The sequence below is a fragment of the Cucurbitaria berberidis genome (assembly GCF_010015615.1).
Source record: "Cucurbitaria berberidis CBS 394.84 unplaced genomic scaffold K460scaffold_1, whole genome shotgun sequence".
NCBI lineage: Eukaryota > Fungi > Ascomycota > Dothideomycetes > Pleosporales > Cucurbitariaceae > Cucurbitaria > Cucurbitaria berberidis.
In genome coordinates, this window is record NW_024468935.1 from 874,549 (window position 1) to 891,754 (window position 17,206).

The 17,206-nt window shown below is 53.0% G+C and overlaps 6 protein-coding genes across 6 annotated transcripts; 5 read left to right on the forward strand and 1 right to left on the reverse strand.

The window, feature by feature from the left end:
- Positions 1-37: 37 nt before the first annotated feature.
- K460DRAFT_360744 (uncharacterized protein) lies at positions 38-2,111 on the forward strand. Its single transcript, XM_040932327.1, has 3 exons — positions 38-1,500; positions 1,550-1,778; positions 1,840-2,111. The coding sequence occupies exons 1-3, from the start codon at positions 310-312 to the stop codon at positions 1,983-1,985; spliced, it is 1,566 nt and encodes a 521-aa protein (XP_040792462.1). The 5' UTR covers positions 38-309; the 3' UTR covers positions 1,986-2,111.
- A 278-nt stretch (positions 2,112-2,389) lies between these two features.
- Positions 2,390-5,774, forward strand: K460DRAFT_326227 (uncharacterized protein; the record flags this gene model as incomplete). Its single annotated transcript, XM_040930618.1, has 6 exons — positions 2,390-2,659; positions 2,706-2,991; positions 3,059-3,287; positions 3,503-3,976; positions 4,036-5,645; positions 5,688-5,774. Exons 1-6 carry the CDS (start codon positions 2,613-2,615, stop codon positions 5,772-5,774), a joined length of 2,733 nt encoding a protein of 910 aa, XP_040792463.1. The 5' UTR covers positions 2,390-2,612.
- Positions 5,775-6,600: 826 nt separating this feature from the next.
- On the forward strand, positions 6,601-9,214 carry K460DRAFT_381791 (NAD(P)-binding protein). The gene is made up of 5 exons (XM_040935378.1): positions 6,601-6,783; positions 6,998-7,166; positions 7,231-7,635; positions 7,689-7,806; positions 7,985-9,214. Exons 1-5 carry the CDS (start codon positions 6,696-6,698, stop codon positions 9,098-9,100), a joined length of 1,896 nt encoding a protein of 631 aa, XP_040792464.1. The 5' UTR covers positions 6,601-6,695; the 3' UTR covers positions 9,101-9,214.
- A 177-nt stretch (positions 9,215-9,391) lies between these two features.
- K460DRAFT_360749 (uncharacterized protein) lies at positions 9,392-10,783 on the forward strand. Its single transcript, XM_040932328.1, has one exon. The coding sequence runs from the start codon at positions 9,464-9,466 to the stop codon at positions 10,475-10,477; it is 1,014 nt and encodes a 337-aa protein (XP_040792465.1). The 5' UTR covers positions 9,392-9,463; the 3' UTR covers positions 10,478-10,783.
- Positions 10,784-11,880: 1,097 nt separating this feature from the next.
- On the forward strand, positions 11,881-12,416 carry K460DRAFT_360750 (uncharacterized protein). The gene has a single exon (XM_040932329.1). It carries the CDS (start codon positions 12,069-12,071, stop codon positions 12,261-12,263), a length of 195 nt encoding a protein of 64 aa, XP_040792466.1. The 5' UTR covers positions 11,881-12,068; the 3' UTR covers positions 12,264-12,416.
- An 11-nt stretch (positions 12,417-12,427) lies between these two features.
- Positions 12,428-14,618, reverse strand: K460DRAFT_6286 (uncharacterized protein). The gene is made up of 6 exons (XM_040938574.1): positions 14,022-14,618; positions 13,884-13,963; positions 13,008-13,605; positions 12,925-12,959; positions 12,785-12,797; positions 12,428-12,630 (listed from the first exon to the last, which is right to left on the reverse strand). Exons 1-6 carry the CDS (start codon positions 14,428-14,430, stop codon positions 12,593-12,595), a joined length of 1,173 nt encoding a protein of 390 aa, XP_040792467.1. The 5' UTR covers positions 14,431-14,618; the 3' UTR covers positions 12,428-12,592.
- Positions 14,619-17,206: the final 2,588 nt, after the last annotated feature.

The following is a 17,206-nucleotide window of genomic DNA, read 5'->3' on the forward strand; positions in this document are numbered from 1 at the left end:
CCATGCTCGTCCTCGTCATGCTGCACATATGGGCTTTCCATCCTCTCCACTTAGCCATCTGCCCCCATCACCTTTCACGCCTCGGCTCGCCACTATCCCCAGCGTCTGCATTGTAGTTGCATCCACAGTATTGCGACCCCAACAGCTCCATCAGCGCCTCGTTGCTACGAGACATTACTGCCGGCCAAAACAGAAGCAGCCGTTCCCTGCCAACGCGCTGCCCATAGCTACCCCACAGTGCCTTTCCACCGACCCTACCTACGTGTCCCAGGGCGGTAAAGACGACCAGTGTATGGCTCAGGCTGGAGCATGAACTCTTTGAGTGCTCTTGCGAACATTGGTACACCCACACCAACTCCACCTCGATCGCGCGCCGGGTCGCAGAGCAACATCCACGAACCTCGGTCCAACAACACGCAGTCTTCGAACGATGCGAGCGCAGATATAGCCATTCAGAGCGAGACGGGCAACATGGGCGCGGCCAGGGGCAACCGCGACGGCGGTTCTACCACCGAAGCCGTCGCATCCGAATACGACGAGAAGACGCCGCTGCTCAACCAGTCTTCCCAAGGGCCATTTGAAGAGGCAAAACCACGACGAAGGTGGCTTTATCCACAGCGCATATCGGGAGGAATCGTTGCCGTCATCGGAGTGCTGGTATCTCCCGTTGTCTACACAGGGCAGTGCCTAATAGGATGCTTTTACTACGAGGAAGACGGCACTTTCTCCTTTCTCGCTCCTGTATATCACATATCGCGGACATTCACTCGCGCGCGTCGAAAGAAAGTCAAAGCGCAAGCAGTGCCATCATCGGCCTCTTCGAATAGCAATGAAAAGGGGACGCGCAAGAGCCGCAGTTCGACCAGCGCACAATCACAGACGCAGCAATCCACACGGCGCTCACTGTCCATTGCCTCGACATCCACCGCGATAGCGTCCGACTCAGAAAGCGAGCGACCACCTACACGCGATGGAGATGCTGACAGCCCCTCGCGGCACACACGGTCGCGGTCGAATGCATCTTCGGGGGGTGACGAGATAGCGCCCGCGAAACGATCAATCCGTATCAAACTGCACAATGAGGACGCATTGCGGCAACGGAAGGCAGCAAAGAAGGCACAAACCTCCAAAAGCAATTCAGTTTCTCCCGAGGCTGCAGCTGCGCTCAAGTCCCCCACCGGCCCGGTAACCGCGGCTTCTAAGCAATTGACCAAGTTCCCACGAGCACCTCAACCCCCGCGTCCGCTAGTACCGCGGCGCCAGCCGTCTTACTCTGCATCAGGCTCATCCGCTGTCGGGCCGCACCAGAAAACGCTGATCATTGACCTCGATGAAACGTTGATCCACAGCATGGCCAAGGGTGGTCGCTTCCAGAGCGGCCACATGGTTGAAGTCAAACTCCAGGCATCGGTTGGTGCTGGGGGGCAGATCATCGGTCCCCAGGTGCCCATTTTGTACTATGTTCACAAACGGCCATATTGTGATGACTTTTTGAAGAAGGTATGCAGGCCAGCTTCGGGCTACCCGCATTTCACTAATTTGGTATCAGATTAGTAAATGGTACAATCTAATTATATTTACCGCCTCGGTGCAAGAGTACGCCGATCCGGTTATCGACTGGCTGGAGGTGGAGCGCAAATATTTCGCGGGAAGATATTACCGACAACACTGCACGTTTCGTAACGGGGCTTACATCAAGGATCTGGCTCAGGTCGAGCCAGATCTGAGCAAGGTCATGATCCTTGATAACAGCCCCGTGAGCTACGTTTTCCATCCAGGTGAGACCTTCCTTCTCTTATCGGAAGCGCCGAGGGTCATTGTACTAATATACTAAAACAGACAATGCCATTCCAATCGAAGGCTGGATCAGCGACCCGACGGACAATGACTTGCTGCACCTCATTCCGCTCCTCGAAGGCTTGCAGTATGTCACCGATGTGCGTGCATTGCTTGCGCTTCGGCTCGGCATGCCCTCGTCGGCGTAACAAGGTAGCCAACCATAGATCAAGTGGCGTTCATTCTAGTACTCGGCATTTTAATATATTTGTATTATAGACGTGTTGGCTACACCGAGCAGCTGGCTAGGTAGCTGTTTGGAGAGGAGATACCCAAGATGTTTATTCGTTCACGACGGTTCGCATAGCTCACTTCTAGCACGTCCATGCTGTGTTTCGTGTACATTTGCCGTGGATTCAGGATTGACTCACCGGCGAAGAAATAGCCTAGGTACTGTATTGCGTGTCGTCGTATGGACCTGTGGTCTAACCCACGTTCTGCGGGCGCGCTTGGCGTACCCCCATCCTCTTTCGTAACATCTCTTACATCTTGCGCCTAGAGGCCCTCGATTCCGCTTATCTTTCTGCAAACAGTCAGCCCCACGGCGTCCGTCCTTTTTCCCGTGGTTCCATGCAGTCGGGTGCTGCTCCTTTTGTTTTCTTCCGCTCCAGCACGCTATACGCTTATTTACCCACTGCTGTCCTTGTCGTCGTCTCTATGCCGTTACCATGTCATCTTGCTTCTGAACACTCAAAAGCTGTTGTTACACGCCTTGTGCTAATGCATTCGCTACCCAGGTTTGCGCTCGAGTTCGAATGTTCGAATCCATCTAGCAAATGTTGTCAGAAATTGAACCCGTTGACGTAGCAATGGTTGATCATAGGTCAGTCATTCGCAAATGCTTTAACGGGGACTGACGATTTTTTTAGTCTTGACCACTCATCCTTCGTTGAAGCCATAGAAGCCATACATGCCACCGTTTTAGAAGAACATCAACGAGACTTCCATCATAGTAATTCATCGCTCTTTCTGGATGAGCTGCGCTCTTTTTCCACCAGCAAAGGCAACGACGATCAAAGATTAGCTGAGTGTTTCCGCAAGTTCGGGCTTTTTCATCGTATCTTTGCACCGTACTTTGACGTCCTCAGCATCTGCGTGGAGATACAGCCAGAATGGCCCAGCTGGTTCTGGGGAACTGTGTTCTTGGTCTTCAAAGTATGTGCTTCTTGTCGTCTCGTACCAGCTCGCCCATGTACAGTGAGTGACCTGACATCAAAAGCAGGCCGGCAGTCACTACGTGACCTTGCTTGAAAAGATTGCCGATATGTTCGAGACCATTGCGCACATCCTGCCTCCTTATAAGCAGATATACAAGAGTTGCGAACGCAACTACTTGAGTCTTAACACCCGAACTGAAGATACCCATCTGACAGCACTCTTGTCATACGTGTATGCGGACCTTGTGCAGCTCTCCCTCGAACTTTACCGGATATTTTACCGCGGATCGCAAGGTACGTCCAAACAGTTTCCATGTGTCACTGTAACTGCCGGTCTGGGCCGCTCTTTTCACTTCATGCGCCGTCGGGGGTTTTGACAGGCATTGCCCTCTCTATCTTCCATTGTCACCAGTCTAGCGGAAACCAATGGCTCTGCCTTCTCCGACCAACGCCCTTGCGTCCTCCCACTACGCGAAATCAAATCAAACTGTGAGGCTGACGGGATGCAGGCCTTAGATTGCGTCCTTTGACGTTGAATTCAACACAGTCAGCGCTGTGGCGGCCTCTTGATTCTCGTTTCGCCCGCCTCGAGGCCCGAATTTTTCACCATAGGAAATGGCTAGAAAAAGAGACCGAGAATCAAATCCAAAATTACGATGATATTGCCCAGCATCGGAATCATTACATTAGTTATCTGAACCGTCAACAGGACTTGAACGGTTACAGCAATGGAGAACTTGAACACCATAGAATAGCAAAGCGACTAAGGCGTGTCGCTAAAATCAAGGCCTGGTTATCGAATCGTTCGTCTCAGGCGGAGAAACCCGATAGCGGTGCTCGACAACACTCTCCCAACTCATGCGCATGGTTTCTCGAAACGCAGGCGTATCGCAACTGGAAGAGTGATCCATTTGATAGAAGCAAGGCAAACGATACAAATGCTTTGGAGAACACATGGCAGCATCGCGTGCTGTTCGTGCAGGGTACGTTGGCATTTGTACGCCGTGCTTCTGTTTCTTTGAATGCGCTAATCGTGAGGCAGCCAAACCAGGCTTCGGTAAAACATTTATATCGGATGCAGTTATTGACAACCTTGCTGCTGTGGCAGAGGATCCTGATTTCAACGATGAGCCACCTGCGACTGCATTCTTCCATTTTCACCGCAGTCATCCCAAAAGCGGCATTTCAGTTGACCCGTTCCGCGCTCTAGCATGTCATTTGATGCAAACTTATCGCCACGACCGCTCAACCCTCGACGCTATATGTCTTTTGATGCGTAAGACCTCATGTCGAGAAAACGCAACGACAGATGAGGCGCTTGATGTCCTCTCCCTTCTACTTCGACAGCACCCTACATTCTTGGTGATCGACGGCATCGATGGAAGCAGCGACATTAAAGTCTTCCTAGCATCCTTAGCCGGAGTATGCCGTAGATCTGATACCAAGGTGATCTTGTTTAGCCGGCCAAATATCAAGATACCCCTCGAGTATCAGAAATGGGCGTCCGATGCCCCACACATCGTTCTACTCACACCTGAGCACAACGCATCTGCTATTGAACGCTACGTGGCGCAAGACTTGAATCGAATGGCAGATCAAGGCTTCTTTGGAATATCAATGGGCCACACGCTGATGCCCCAAATAGCGCAAACAGCGAACGGCGAGTTCCTGTGGGCCGACACGTTGTTGAAGTTTCTGGGATCAGCAGCGCTGTCAGCAGACGAGCGACGTGCTATTCTTGAGAATATTCAGGCACTGGAGGGTTCGGAGTTGCTGTATCCCACCATCCTCGGTGTGCTGGAGCGCCGCCCAAAGTATGAGAAGCGCATCATTGCTGATGTTTTTCGGTGGTTGTCATACCCAATCAATCGTCTATCCCCATCGGCTCTGCGATCCGCTCTTTCTACGTTTGATGTCAGCGCGACTGAAAATTCATATCTTCCCGATGTTCTAAAGGCTTTACCGGAGCTCACTTGCGGTCTGATCATTGTGGACGATACGGCCATCGCTTTCGCCCATGAATCTTTCCGCGAATACCTCCAGTCTTCCTTATCGCAAGGTTCGGTCTTCAGTTTGTATGATGAGAATAGCGTACATGCGCACCTAGCCTCTCGTTGCCTCTCTTACCTTGCCCACGATCTTCCCAAACGACCGTTAGGCGAAGTGTCACCTCGTTCACCATCTGTACCCCCAGCAATATCGACAAATAGTGGCGCAAGTCGACGTATAAGCAAATCTGGGGACAGTGGATACAAGTCACTGTCATCATCTGACGACAGCAGTAACCTGACACAACCAGTCCCTCATAATCAAGACAATGACGCGGGTACACATGGCATACGCATAACACCCTTGGATACAAACCTCCCCTTTCTGCGCTATGCAGCTCTTTGTTGGCCCGTCCACCTCTCCCGCGCTTTATCCGGTTCCAACGCGCCAGCATACCTCCCCTTATCGCTTGAGCCTCACGCAACAACACCCTACCTTCCCGCCTTGAGTGCTTTTCTCACTTCACGGCTTGCTGTAGCCGCCTGGGTGGAAGCCTCGTTTCGGTACAATCTTCCTCCTACCTTGACACGCCTTGTTGGCCCTCTCTCGGATCTGAAGGGCGAGATACCATCCGCGACGAAAGAGGGTCAGGAGTTGAGGCTGGTGGTGAGTGAGATGAGGGAACTGAGTGAACGGCTAGTGGAGTTGAAAAAGGAATACGTGGAAATCATGAGGGAGAACCCAGGTCTGATATGGCAGATGGGTGAAGGATACTGGCCGATGTGGGAGTAAATTCGACGAGAAATCGCTTCGAGTACTGTAGATATATGTTTTCAAGTCTAGTCTTCGTCGGTTCATAAGCTTCTAGGATAATATATAACTTCACTATTAATATGGCATGACTGTCTTCACGACATCGATGAGTTGGAGTACGCGCACAGAAAATGCATTGGATCCCCATTTGACCCCCAAATGTCGCGATGAAGCACTGACGTTCCTCCACGCCCGTCGCCCCCGGCCCACGATGCACAACTAAACGAGCCTACACATCACCTCGTCCGATTGGTCGCCCCTTCTGCAGCAGGCATCGTGACCCCAGCATGATTGGTTTTCTGCGCCCTTGCCCTTTGCCCTTCGCCGACGGGTTTCAATGGTATTTCTCGATAATTTCCGTTAGAGGAAAGTTGGCGAGGGGCAACGAGGACGAAGGGGTAATGTGGCGGTTGCCCTTTTGCTTGGCCCCTCAATGCCGCCCTCGCCACTCCCAGGTTTGCTCATCAGCGGAAAGCGAATTGATAGTACGAATGCGTAGGGCGAAGGTGAGCGACGAGGGAACGATGAGATGCGGCTAGCTCGTAGAAAGGTGTCGGTGTTCTGCCGTCGCTCTAGCACGAGCTTGGAGATAGAGGGGTGGTTACCTCCGCGATAGGCGTGCTTGACCTTCTCCATCTCAGACTACCATACCGTCTTTGAGTTATGATATTCGTCTCAGTAGCACAGTAGCAGCGCGACGAAAATAGCGTGGTTTTACTAGCCGTTAATCAATCTGAGCACTGCAACATCGATAACGGTCGCTTATCGGCTGTTTGAATATTACGTATCGTCGAAGCTAGACAGGCCCAGTCTTGAACGTCAACAGGCTGCAGTCTTCGATGACACTGATCGAAGGTCGAGGTGTCGAAACAAGAATTCACGGTCCTTATTTTCTGAGCAATGTCGTTCCTAAAGCTTGGGGGCTTGCATGTGTTCGTAACGGGCGCAGCAGGTGGCATTGGCAGCGCGATTGTGGAGGAGTTTCTGGGTACGTGAGCATACATACAAGCCTGCTGGCTTGTATGTCTTTTTAGTGGTTCGTTTTCTAAAGAGTCGACGTACTCCGGCGTCTATATTTGACTTTGCAAGCATTCCAATGTTAGCCAGCACGATACGAGTCAACTCGGGTTTCACGAAGCAGCGATCATTTTCACTCGTGGACCATTTCATTTGGATTTATACTACTACTGACAACTCTCCAGCGCAAGGCTGCAAAGTGACAGCTCACGACATCAGCCCAAATCCCCTGTCGTCAACCACCAATGCCAACCTCAATTGCCTTCAAGGCGACATCAGCGATGAAGACTCGATAGAAGAGTGCATGGCCCAGGCAATAAAAGGTTTCGGACAACCCATCAACATCCTCTGCGCGTACGTAGCATCCAACTCCAAATTGCCTGCGGGGCGTACACTAACTCCAAGTCTACGAAGATAGCAATGCCGGCATCACCGACGAATCAAATGACTATCCCATCTGGGACATGCCAACGACTCTTTGGGACCGCACATACGCTGTCAACGTCCGTGGCACCTTTTTAACCATCAAGCACTTCCTCAAATCCGTGGAGAGAGCGCAGCGTCACACTGGAAAAGAAATCGATAACGTGAGTGTCGTTGTGACTGGATCCGAGTGCGGTGTATTTGGGCAAGCTGGACATGTGGAATATGCATCCGGAAAGGCGGGTCTTCAATATGGCTTAGTGAAGACTGTCAAGAACGAGATTGTAAGGCTGAATGGGAAGGCGAGGATTAACGCTGTGGCACCTGGATGGGTTGATACGAAGCTCATTGAGGGACGGTTGGATAATCCACGGGAGATGTGGAGGGAGGCGGAAGCTACGTATGTGTCACATCTGCTAGACTCTTGATAGACTTATGTGCTGACAAGTACAGTGTTCCGCTGAGGAAGATTGCGCAGCCGACTGACGTCGCGAGAGCAGCGGCGTTTCTCGCAAGTCACCGAGCAGCCGGCCATATTTCAGGACAGTGTATTTCGGTAGACGGAGGCATGGTAAGCGACGTCATGTATGGAGTGCACTTGGGACATACACTAACTGGACACTTAGGAGGTGTCACGTGAACGCCAAGGAAGGATGGTCCGTGCCGGGATAGGGTATATCATTCACCCAGCAGCTAGTTTAGCTCGATAGAACCTATGAATACAGATCATCACCCCCATATCATGACAGGAGGGACGGATCGTGTGGTCTGAAGATGAGATCAAAAAGTCACAGCAAACGGAAATTGAAGTCGTCGCACCACCGTTAGGGAGCGCTCCAAGTGAAGTCTTTGGAACTGCCACGGAGGGAGTATCAATACCCGGCAATAGTCAGCCGTCCGTGATCATCCCAGCAGTCCTCCCATCGACCACCGCTCCAGTCAGGCCCAAGATCAAGATCCTTATCTCTGTGGATTTTGACGCTGTGTCAGGATGGTTAGGCACTGGCCAACATCCCGACAACAACCTCGCAGACTACAGCTCCGGATTTTTCTCCGCACATGTCGGTGTCCCACGCCTACTGAAGCTCTTCAAGAAGCTCGGCATCCAGGACAAAGTGACCTGGTTTGTACCCATGCACTCGGCAGAAAGCTTTCCAGAAGAGTTCACCAGCATCGCGAACAGCGGTGCAGAGATTGGACTCCACGGCTATTGTCATGAAGGCGCACCACAACTTACACCTACCCAAGAGCGCGATGTTCTTCAGCACTGTATCTCCCTGTATCAAGAGCTGCTCGGCCGCCGACCGCTCGGCTACCGCGCTCCGCTCTACCAACTCCGTGAATCCACCGTTGAGTTGCTTGAAGAGTACGCTTTCCTCTATGACTCCTCGCTCTCCCACCACGACAGCAAGCCTTACTATATACCCGCTCTCCCACCCATCAAAACTCCAACATACAACGCAGATGCATCAGCGAAAGACTGGATGAAGCCCCTACCCAAGCCCAGCACCCCAACAAGCAAGACGATGGTGGAAATACCAGCGAACTGGTATACGGAAGACATGACGCCTTTGCAGTTTTGGCCGCATACGACGAATTCGCAGGGATACGTTGATGCGAGAGTCATAGAGAACATGTGGAAAGACAAGTTTGAGTGGTTGAGGAGTGAGGTGGAAGAGATGGGTAACACAGACGTTATGGTTTTCCCGTTGGTCCTACATCCAGACACGAGTGGAATGGCACATGTCATAGGGATGGTGGAGAGGGTGCTCAAGTGGTTGCAAGGGTGGGGCGATGGTGAGGTCGATTTTTGTACCTATGAGACCGCTGCGGGTGAGTGGAAGGAGAAGAACAAGGTGGGGTGATGAGACTCAGAAATATGCTTCTGGTTGATTTTCAGTGCAACCACAGGCTACGGTAGCCTGAACTACTATGAGACATTTCAATGAAGCAAATATACATATTTGAATAGAGCCAGGCAAGTGTTCACAAAATTCAACTGTTTCTCACTTCCTCTATCACAAGTAAGACATCTGATACAAACTGGGAAGTGAGTTGCGTCATCACGTGTTTTCGTGTGGGCTCGGCAGGCGCGATCCAGGGACTAGCTTTATCGATACCGCCACCTCCATCATCTTTCGTTCAACCGCCCTTCACACAACTACTACCTCCAAACTACTTACTAAACGTCATTGACAGTGCGCAAACTTGCGCCTTACCGTGCCATCATGTGTTCCATCACACCAAATGCGGATTCCGAGCTTCGTCCGCCCGCACGTCCCGCGCGCAAGCGCAAGACGGCCACCTACACCGAGGAAGATGATGACACGCCTTTCAACTGCCAGTCAAAGAAACTGAAAGAGTCTATGAATGCCTCCGATGTTGCTAACCTCACCGAAGACCCACCCAAGAAGACGCCAAACAAGAAAGGCAAGCGCAGCAATGGAGACACTACTGAAGAGAAGCGTCTGAGGCGATTTCGTCCGCATGCACCTCAAAGCTACCTAGCAGTAAAAGAACGAGCTCTTACTCAGCGCCTCACCGTCCTCTCTCGTGAACGCAGCGGAACTGACGATGCCCCGGTAGAGACGGCCATCATCGCAGGTTCTACCGGCAACGTCTATACCGTCACCATCGGCCTTGTTCCGAGTTGTGATTGTCCACACGCAAAGAGAGGAAATCAATGCAAGCACATTATCTACATCATGCTCCGCGTACTAAAGTCCCAGGAGGATGTTGCGTACCAATTAGCTCTCACCAGTTCTGAATTGCGCGACGTGATCAAGAACGCACCGCCCATGCCAGGTGTCGAGACAGACGGCAGAGACGGGGCAGAGAAGGAAGGAGAAGACGGAAATCGCAAACCCATCGAGGGCGAGTGTCCCATCTGCTATGACGAGCTCGATGACAAAGAAGCGGTCGTGTACTGCAAGGCCAGCTGTGGAAACAATGTACACAAGGAGTGCATGCAGAAGTGGTCAGCTATGTCGAAGGGCAAATCGACGTGTCCATATTGCCGCGCTAAGTGGGCGGAGGACATGGGATTTGAGGGCAAATTTGGCAATGTGGACATGAAGGGGCTGGAGAGAAACGAGGACGGTTACGCCAATGTGGCAGGCCAGCTGGGACTGAGTGGCCAAAGAGACTACTCAACATATCACCAGTTCTGGGTGCGACAGCATCTGGGACATGGCGGGAGCGGAAGAAGGAGGGGAGGCTCCGAGTCTTACGATGACTACTAGGCTGACGACTTTCGACTTGTGTTTACTTCTGGAAATGGGATCGGGTGCATCTGGCGTTTGGGACATCTATACCCGGAAGAGCACGATTTGGCCGGCGCACATCTGCGTTTGAGGAGAAAAGTCTTATCTCAGTCGACATTTACTACCTATTCTGAGCATTTCCCTCATATGGGGTATTTGCTGCTCATTATATTCTTTTCGCCAGCAGGTATGGACACAGCACAGGACCACTCGAGATGACCTGTGATTAGCAATGGCAGTAAAAGCCGTATGCATATTTATCATTCAGTCAATTGCATTATTCCATCTCATCATAATTCTTTCAGATCTATTTTCCATGTCGTAAGGTCTGCATTGCATGATCATCAACTACTATGAATAGTCAACATTGAGAGCATCAAAGAAAGATGGAGGAGGATCAGCACTAGCATCTGAAACAAGCCTCGTATAACCTTCCAGTCCGCTTCCTGAGGATTAATAATGTCCATCACTCACAACCGCACAATTGCAAGCCATGCGTCGTTGAGGAGCACAAGCACAATAGCATGATTTCATTTCTTCACAAGTCAGGTCGAGTCAAGTCGAGTCATGGCACACGGCAATAGCGGAAGTACATATTCCTAGATCCTGAAGGATTATCCCCGGCGCGACTGATTCTGTGCATAATTATATGAACATATCGAAATGAAGCTAATGAAATAGAGGGAGAAACTAGCAGACCGGCCAAGCGGATCCATGCCAAACTAGCGGGCGGACACTAATACGGCTAACACTTGGACGGCGGACAGCTGGCTAGCTCAGCACACACACACATTGCACGTGCATCAACAAACGTCGATCCGCATCTTTGCCCCCATAGAGATCGATCGCGCCGGTCAGTCCTAGTGCTCTCCCTATCGTATCCCTCCACACACAAAAGCAAAGCACGTTCACTTCTCCAGCTGATCTACATGTTCAACATGGTACTCAAGGCACGCGATACACAAACAACGAGTTGAACCTTAGGAACCCCATTGGGGAGGCGGGAAGGCTAGCCAACATGCACTAAAGTAAGATACCCCTGCCTTACCTCTTGTTTAGGATTGCTTCGGCAGTTCATTTCATAAAAGAGGGTTTATTAGCCGGGGTCGGGGTTAGAAGAAGTTGCGTTGTTTCGTTCCTGGATGGAATAGGGGGAGGCGAAGTCGGGCTGCGGGTTCTTTTACCTTTTCGGAATAGTGGTAGCTGGGATGGAACTACCTGGAGACTGGCTGCGCCTTTCCTGGTGGGTATGCCTGAGACTTGGAGAGGATGTAGGTAAGGAGACCGATGGCGATGAGTTACTACAAGGAACCAATATATATCATGTTCACATGTCTGATGATTGAGACTGAGTAGGTCAAGTCATGTCAAATGCGCAAGCGTAGGTGTGAAGATTGCAGGTTTAGAGTTAAAACGTCGATTCAATTAAACTATAACAAGCGGTAGAAAACTCCGCACCAAGCCTGATGGGTCCTTTGCAACCAATTACAACATAGGAAAGATCTAAAACGCGGAAAATCGTGAAGACATCGCTGCGTCCAATCTAGTCCGTGGTTGAGTCCCAGGAGCGATGGGCAAAGAGCTTATGGAAAGGTACAGTATATATTTGTCGTTTATACATGGACTGAACTCATCCCTATTTTCTTGCTTTCCCACTACAAAGGAGACTATCAACCAAACTCTGCCCAACCCGAAAGGATGTGAGCACCAGACACAGACAAGACATGCAAGAAATGGATCAAATGACCCTACACGGTATGTTTAAATACAAAACGCTTCAGCTCATCTACAGTCCAAGTCGACGCTTAGTATCCCTTTCCGTAGCTGTTGCCAGCAGCGGGAGGAGTGACACTGGGGTAGGTCGGCTCAGTAGGAGTCTTGGAGGGAGCGTTGTAGGAGCCCTCAGTCTTGGACGAGGCCACGCTGGGGACAGGGGTCTTGACGGAGACGGATGGGACTACAACGGAGCTGGCGCTGGACTTGGCAGGCACCGGGGGGTAGGCGGCGCTAGACTTGGCAGGCGCAGGGGTCGTGGAAGGGTAGCTCTCTCCGTTGGACGGGGTCTTGGAGGGAGTGCCAGCGGGGTAGGGCTTCTCAGAGACAATGGAGAAGGGGGGGAGGGTCTCGCTGGGCTTGGTGTACTTGGTGGAGGTCTTGAAGCCAGTTGGGCCGGCAGGGTAAGTGGGGATAGTGCCGTTGTTCACGGGGTACTTGGGGGTAGCGACGGCAGTGGGCTTGGTAGGCTTGCCAGACGACGCGGGGTACTCGGGGTACGACTCCTCGGGCTTGGTGGGCTTGCCGCCGGTGGGGGTACCAGAGGGCTTCTCAGCTCCCTTGGTGACGGTGACGGTCTCCTTGGCAGTGACGGTGACAGTAACGGGAGCGCAGTCCTTGCCAGCTCCTGGGCCAGTGGGGTAGTTCTCGGCGCCGACGGGGACCTTGCTGGAAGGAGTGGGCTTGACTGTAACATACTTAGTGTTGGTAGAGGTAGACTTGATGGTGGTCGTACCGGTGGGGTATTCACCCTGGCCAGATGGCTTGGGCTTCTCACCCTGGCCGGACGGCTTAGGCTTGCTGAGAGTGACAACGACCGTCTTGTACGCAGTGGAGGTGCTGGTAGAGACAATCTTGGTGGTGACGGCATGAGCGGTGGAGCCAACACCAACGGTGTAGACGAAAGTCTCGGTAACGGGCTTCTTGACCTCAGAGACGGGGTAGGTGCTGGTGACGACCTTGGGGGTAGCCTCAGGGTACTCAGGGCCGGGGTAGACGGTGGTGCCTACGGGAACAACGCTTGTAACGAGCGAAGTGGACTTGGCCGGGCAGTTGGTGACGGTCGACGGGCAGGCAGTCTTGGTGAGGATCTGAGTGGAGTAGATCGTCTTGGTGACATAGTCGCTCAGAGGAGTAGAGGACGCAGGGTGCGAGCCAGTGCCAGTGGGGTAGGCAGGGTAGGCACCAGTTCCAGATGGGCCGGTGGAAGCAGCCTCAACGGGCTTGCTGGAAGACTTAGGGCCACCATAGCCGCCTGATGGGGTGGCAACCGAGCTGCTCTTGGCAGGGGAAGGGACCTTGGAGCTCTTGGAAGCAGAGGGAACCACGGAGCTCTTCTCGCCGCCAGCAGGAGGGTAGGCAGGGTAGCCAACCGAGCTGGGGGAGGGGACCTTGGAGCTCTGGGTGCCAGCCGGGGGAGTAGCAGTGGAGCTGCTCTTAGCTGGGGATGGGACGGTGGAGCTCTTCTCGCCGCCAGCCGGGGGGTAGGCAGGGTAGCCGACGGAGCTGGGGGATGGGACCTTTGAGCTGGGGGTGGGGACCGCAGAGCTCTTGGTGCCAGCGGGAGGAGTAGCAATGGAGCTGCTCTTAGCTGGGGAGGGGACGGAGGAGCTCTTCTCGCCACCAGCTGGGGGGTAGGCAGGGTAGCCGGCGGAGCTGGGGGAGGGAACCTTGGAGCTGGGCACCGCAGAGCTGGGGGTAGGGGCCTTGGAGCTAGGGACCACAGAGCTGGGGGTGGGAACCGCAGAGCTCTTCTCACCGCCAGCAGGCGGGTAGGTAGGTGGGCTCACGGAGCTGGGGGAGGGAACCTTGGAGCTCTCGCCGCCAGCCGGGGGGTAAGCTGGAGGGCTGACCGAGCTGGGGGAGGGGACCTTGGAGCTCACGCCGCCAGCCGGGGGGTAGGCTGGAGGGCTGACCGAGCTGGGGGAGGGGACCTTGGAGCTCACGCCGCCAGCCGGGGGAGTGGCGATGGAGGAGGCCGAGGGGTAGGTAGCGCTGGCCGGGACAGTGGAAGTGTAGATGGGAGTCGTGGAGTGGTTGTACTCTGGGACGGCAGGGGGAGCGGCACCGTACTGGCGACGAGCCTGGCGGTGGCTGCGAGCCTCGGCAGCATCAGCGGCGGCGAGGGTCGCCAGGAAGGCGACGGTGAGCTTCATCATGTTGAAAGATATTTCGGGTTGCCGGTGGTTGATAGCGAAGAAGACTAGGTAGAATTCAATTCCACTATTATGCTGATTGATCCAGGAAAGAGTGACTGGATTTGTTCAAAAGAACGACGGTTGGAAAACGAGTGTGGTGAAAGGAAGTGAGCCTTGCAGTGGTGAGGAGACACAGAGGGGGGGGACGACGAGGCACTATATGAAGGAACGGCCTAATGAGCAGGAAGTAGGCCAAGGAAAACAATGGACGCATCGGTACCCCAAGATGATTAGCCCCTGGCAGTTGTTAATTTCATTCAGGGACAGACGGTGACAGGGACCAGTCAGCGGCGTCGTTAGCCAGGAACAAAACCATGGGTGTGCATGAAGCTAGCCACTCAGACGACAAGATGAAGAAACGTCGGGACATGGGAGCCGCTCGGCTGCGTGGGCTGGGCACGTTGTTCGCCGCTGAGAGGCGAGTGCCATGATTTGCGAAGGCGCCGTAGGAGCGTCACGATGGCTGCGAGGTGGTGTAGTCTAGTGTAGTGTGTAGTCTTGTGCTGCTCGCCGCTCGCTTTGGCGCCCCTTTTCGCTGACTGTGGGAGGGAGCAGAGGAATCCATCCTGCCTGCTGCGGCTGTCGATGGCGATGGCGAGCGGTGGTGGTAGATTGCGTTTCATGGCGCTTGGCCGAAATAGACATTCACCCTGCGCTGATCCTCCCCCTTCTCAAGCTGACACGGGCGGGTACCTGACAGATTGTGGTGGTGGTAGTGGTGGTGGTGAGCATGCACTAGGCGCCAGCTAGTACACATGACCGCGCATGCGATGCGATGCCCCTGCAGGCCGGGCGCAGAGAGATGCAGTCAGGTCAGTGCATTCGCTGTGCGACAGGAAAAGACGACAATGCTCGTGAGGGCGCTCTCTCTCTCGTAGTCCAGTGCGTGCGTGCGTACGTGCGTGGTGAGTGTGTGAGTGAGTTGGTGTGAGTGCCTCCAGTCCAGGGACCAGCCATGGGCTAGAGGTGACGGTCGTGTTCTCGCCTCGACGCTTCCCCCAATCCATCCAGGTGCGACACACACCTGCCCCTGTCCCGTCCTTCACCAGCCGTGTCAATTTTCACAACCGCTGCTGGCATTTTTGTGCAATCTCGCGTCTGATTGAATCAAAGGCCCACTCTCGACACTCGCGCTCATCCTCACTGTCTAGTCACCATGCACCCAACAAACGGCCGCCACAAACCGAAGCCACAGCCTTCTCTCAGCTGGCCCTAGCAAGGCCACACCCGCCTTGCCCATGCTCCCTCGAGGGCTGCCCGCATAAGAAGAAGACTCAGCCACTGTCTCTGCATAACGAGACGTCAACTCTCAAAAGTCCCCACAGACGCTGTCGCAGCTCCTTACCCTACCCTACCCTACCCTACCCTACCCGTGTCCCAGACCGCAGGCACAGTCCAACCTCGGTATTGGAATGGCCAGTACCAGATCGCGCTGCTTTTCATTTGCAACAACGTGAGCTAGATGGCCCTTTCCCACGCCCAGCGCCTGGTCCCTGTCGTCTCTAATAAACAGCATCACCATGCTCTCAACAAACACCGAGCACATCGCCCGGAGATGACATGGACCAGTCCATTGCCTCCTATTCTTGTTTCCCTCCTGCACTGAATCCTACCTGGTCGCCTGTTTGTCGTCATTCTTTTCTTAGCCGCAACGTTGCCGGAAATTAATCAAACCAATATTGCTGACGGCTGCATCACCAAAGTACAACATAGGAAGCGGACAAAACCAACGCCGTCTGCTCACCCCAAATCTCACTGCCCGCGCTTACCGAACAAAATTAGTCTACATGTCGCTCTGTGCCAAGCAGCGACATCCGCCCGAGACAGCGCATCGCGATTCCAACAAACCCCATGGACTCCACGATGTCGTATCCCATCTACCTTGGAATAGCATTAAAACTAAATACCAAGCCTTTCCTTCTCATCAAACTTCCGGCACATAAGCCTCGTAGCTGTTATTAATACCTTCACCAGGCGGCTCGTTCCGCCACTCGAAACAGACGCCTGCTTGAAACGAAACACTCGCTAACAGGGTCCAAAACCACGTTGCCACCGCCCCCTAACTGCCCCTTCATACCCTCTTTCTCCTGGAAAATAAGGCGATAGTATTTATACACAAGTATTACTTGACAAGTGCAGGTCAAATGCCGATTGTCAGTCGGATAAATGTGCGTCTCCACATTATACTTGCAGCCTTGTTGGATAGCGTGCTTCGATTTGTGGTTCCTTAACGTCAAAGCTATAGGTATACGTGATAGCCAGTACGAATAACACTTTCTTCCTTGGCTGACTACGACAGGATTTGAAGTAGCCATCTCAATCCATACCTGTGATAGTCTTGCTAGACGGAACTGTCGTACGCAATCTTTATAACCAGACTTTGCACCATCCAGTATACTCCTTATCCCCGTGGCTCTTCTTCTGCACTTTTCATATATTAGTGTGTTATGCAGGCAGGTATCCATCTCGCCGGTTGTCCCCGTATTCCCCGACTTGCGCAGTTTCTTACCATTGATCCTAATTTGATAGCAGCTAGCTAGCGTGGCATACCACGTCGCTAGATTATGCCATTTCAGTGTCGTATTGATGTTTACGAGCTTTCCCTCTTCTAAAGTCTGTAGTCGATGAAGGAAGGGGTTCGTAGCAGAGGAAAGGTTTGTTGATTTCAGCGTGTGGTATGACAGTAGCGTCGACTTCCAAATGAATCTTCTAAATCAAGTTTCATGACTTCGCTGAT

Bases quoted from the DNA above. Each gene is read 5' to 3' on its own strand.
- K460DRAFT_360744 (XM_040932327.1), top strand. From the start codon at position 310: ATGAACTCTTTGAGTGCTCTTGCGAACATTGGTACACCCACACCAACT. The intron at 1,501-1,549 runs GTATGCAGGCCA...ATTTGGTATCAG, and splicing joins GTGATGACTTTTTGAAGAAG to ATTAGTAAATGGTACAATCT. The intron at 1,779-1,839 runs GTGAGACCTTCC...ATACTAAAACAG, and splicing joins GAGCTACGTTTTCCATCCAG to ACAATGCCATTCCAATCGAA.
- K460DRAFT_6286 (XM_040938574.1), bottom strand. From the start codon at position 14,430: ATGATGAAGCTCACCGTCGCCTTCCTGGCGACCCTCGCCGCCGCTGAT. The intron at 13,964-14,021 runs GCTCTGCGGTTC...CCCTACCCCCAG, and splicing joins GCCTGCTGGCGGTGAGAAGA to CTCTGCGGTGCCCAGCTCCA. The intron at 13,606-13,883 runs GCTCCTCCGTCC...GGCGGCGAGAAG, and splicing joins CCCAGCTGGTGGCGAGAAGA to AGCTCCGTGGTTCCCTCTGC.
- K460DRAFT_360750 (XM_040932329.1), top strand. From the start codon at position 12,069: ATGGGCAAAGAGCTTATGGAAAGGTACAGTATATATTTGTCGTTTATA.
- K460DRAFT_381791 (XM_040935378.1), top strand. From the start codon at position 6,696: ATGTCGTTCCTAAAGCTTGGGGGCTTGCATGTGTTCGTAACGGGCGCA. The intron at 6,784-6,997 runs GTACGTGAGCAT...ACAACTCTCCAG, and splicing joins GATTGTGGAGGAGTTTCTGG to CGCAAGGCTGCAAAGTGACA. The intron at 7,807-7,984 runs GTAAGCGACGTC...ATATCATGACAG, and splicing joins TTTCGGTAGACGGAGGCATG to GAGGGACGGATCGTGTGGTC.
- K460DRAFT_360749 (XM_040932328.1), top strand. From the start codon at position 9,464: ATGTGTTCCATCACACCAAATGCGGATTCCGAGCTTCGTCCGCCCGCA.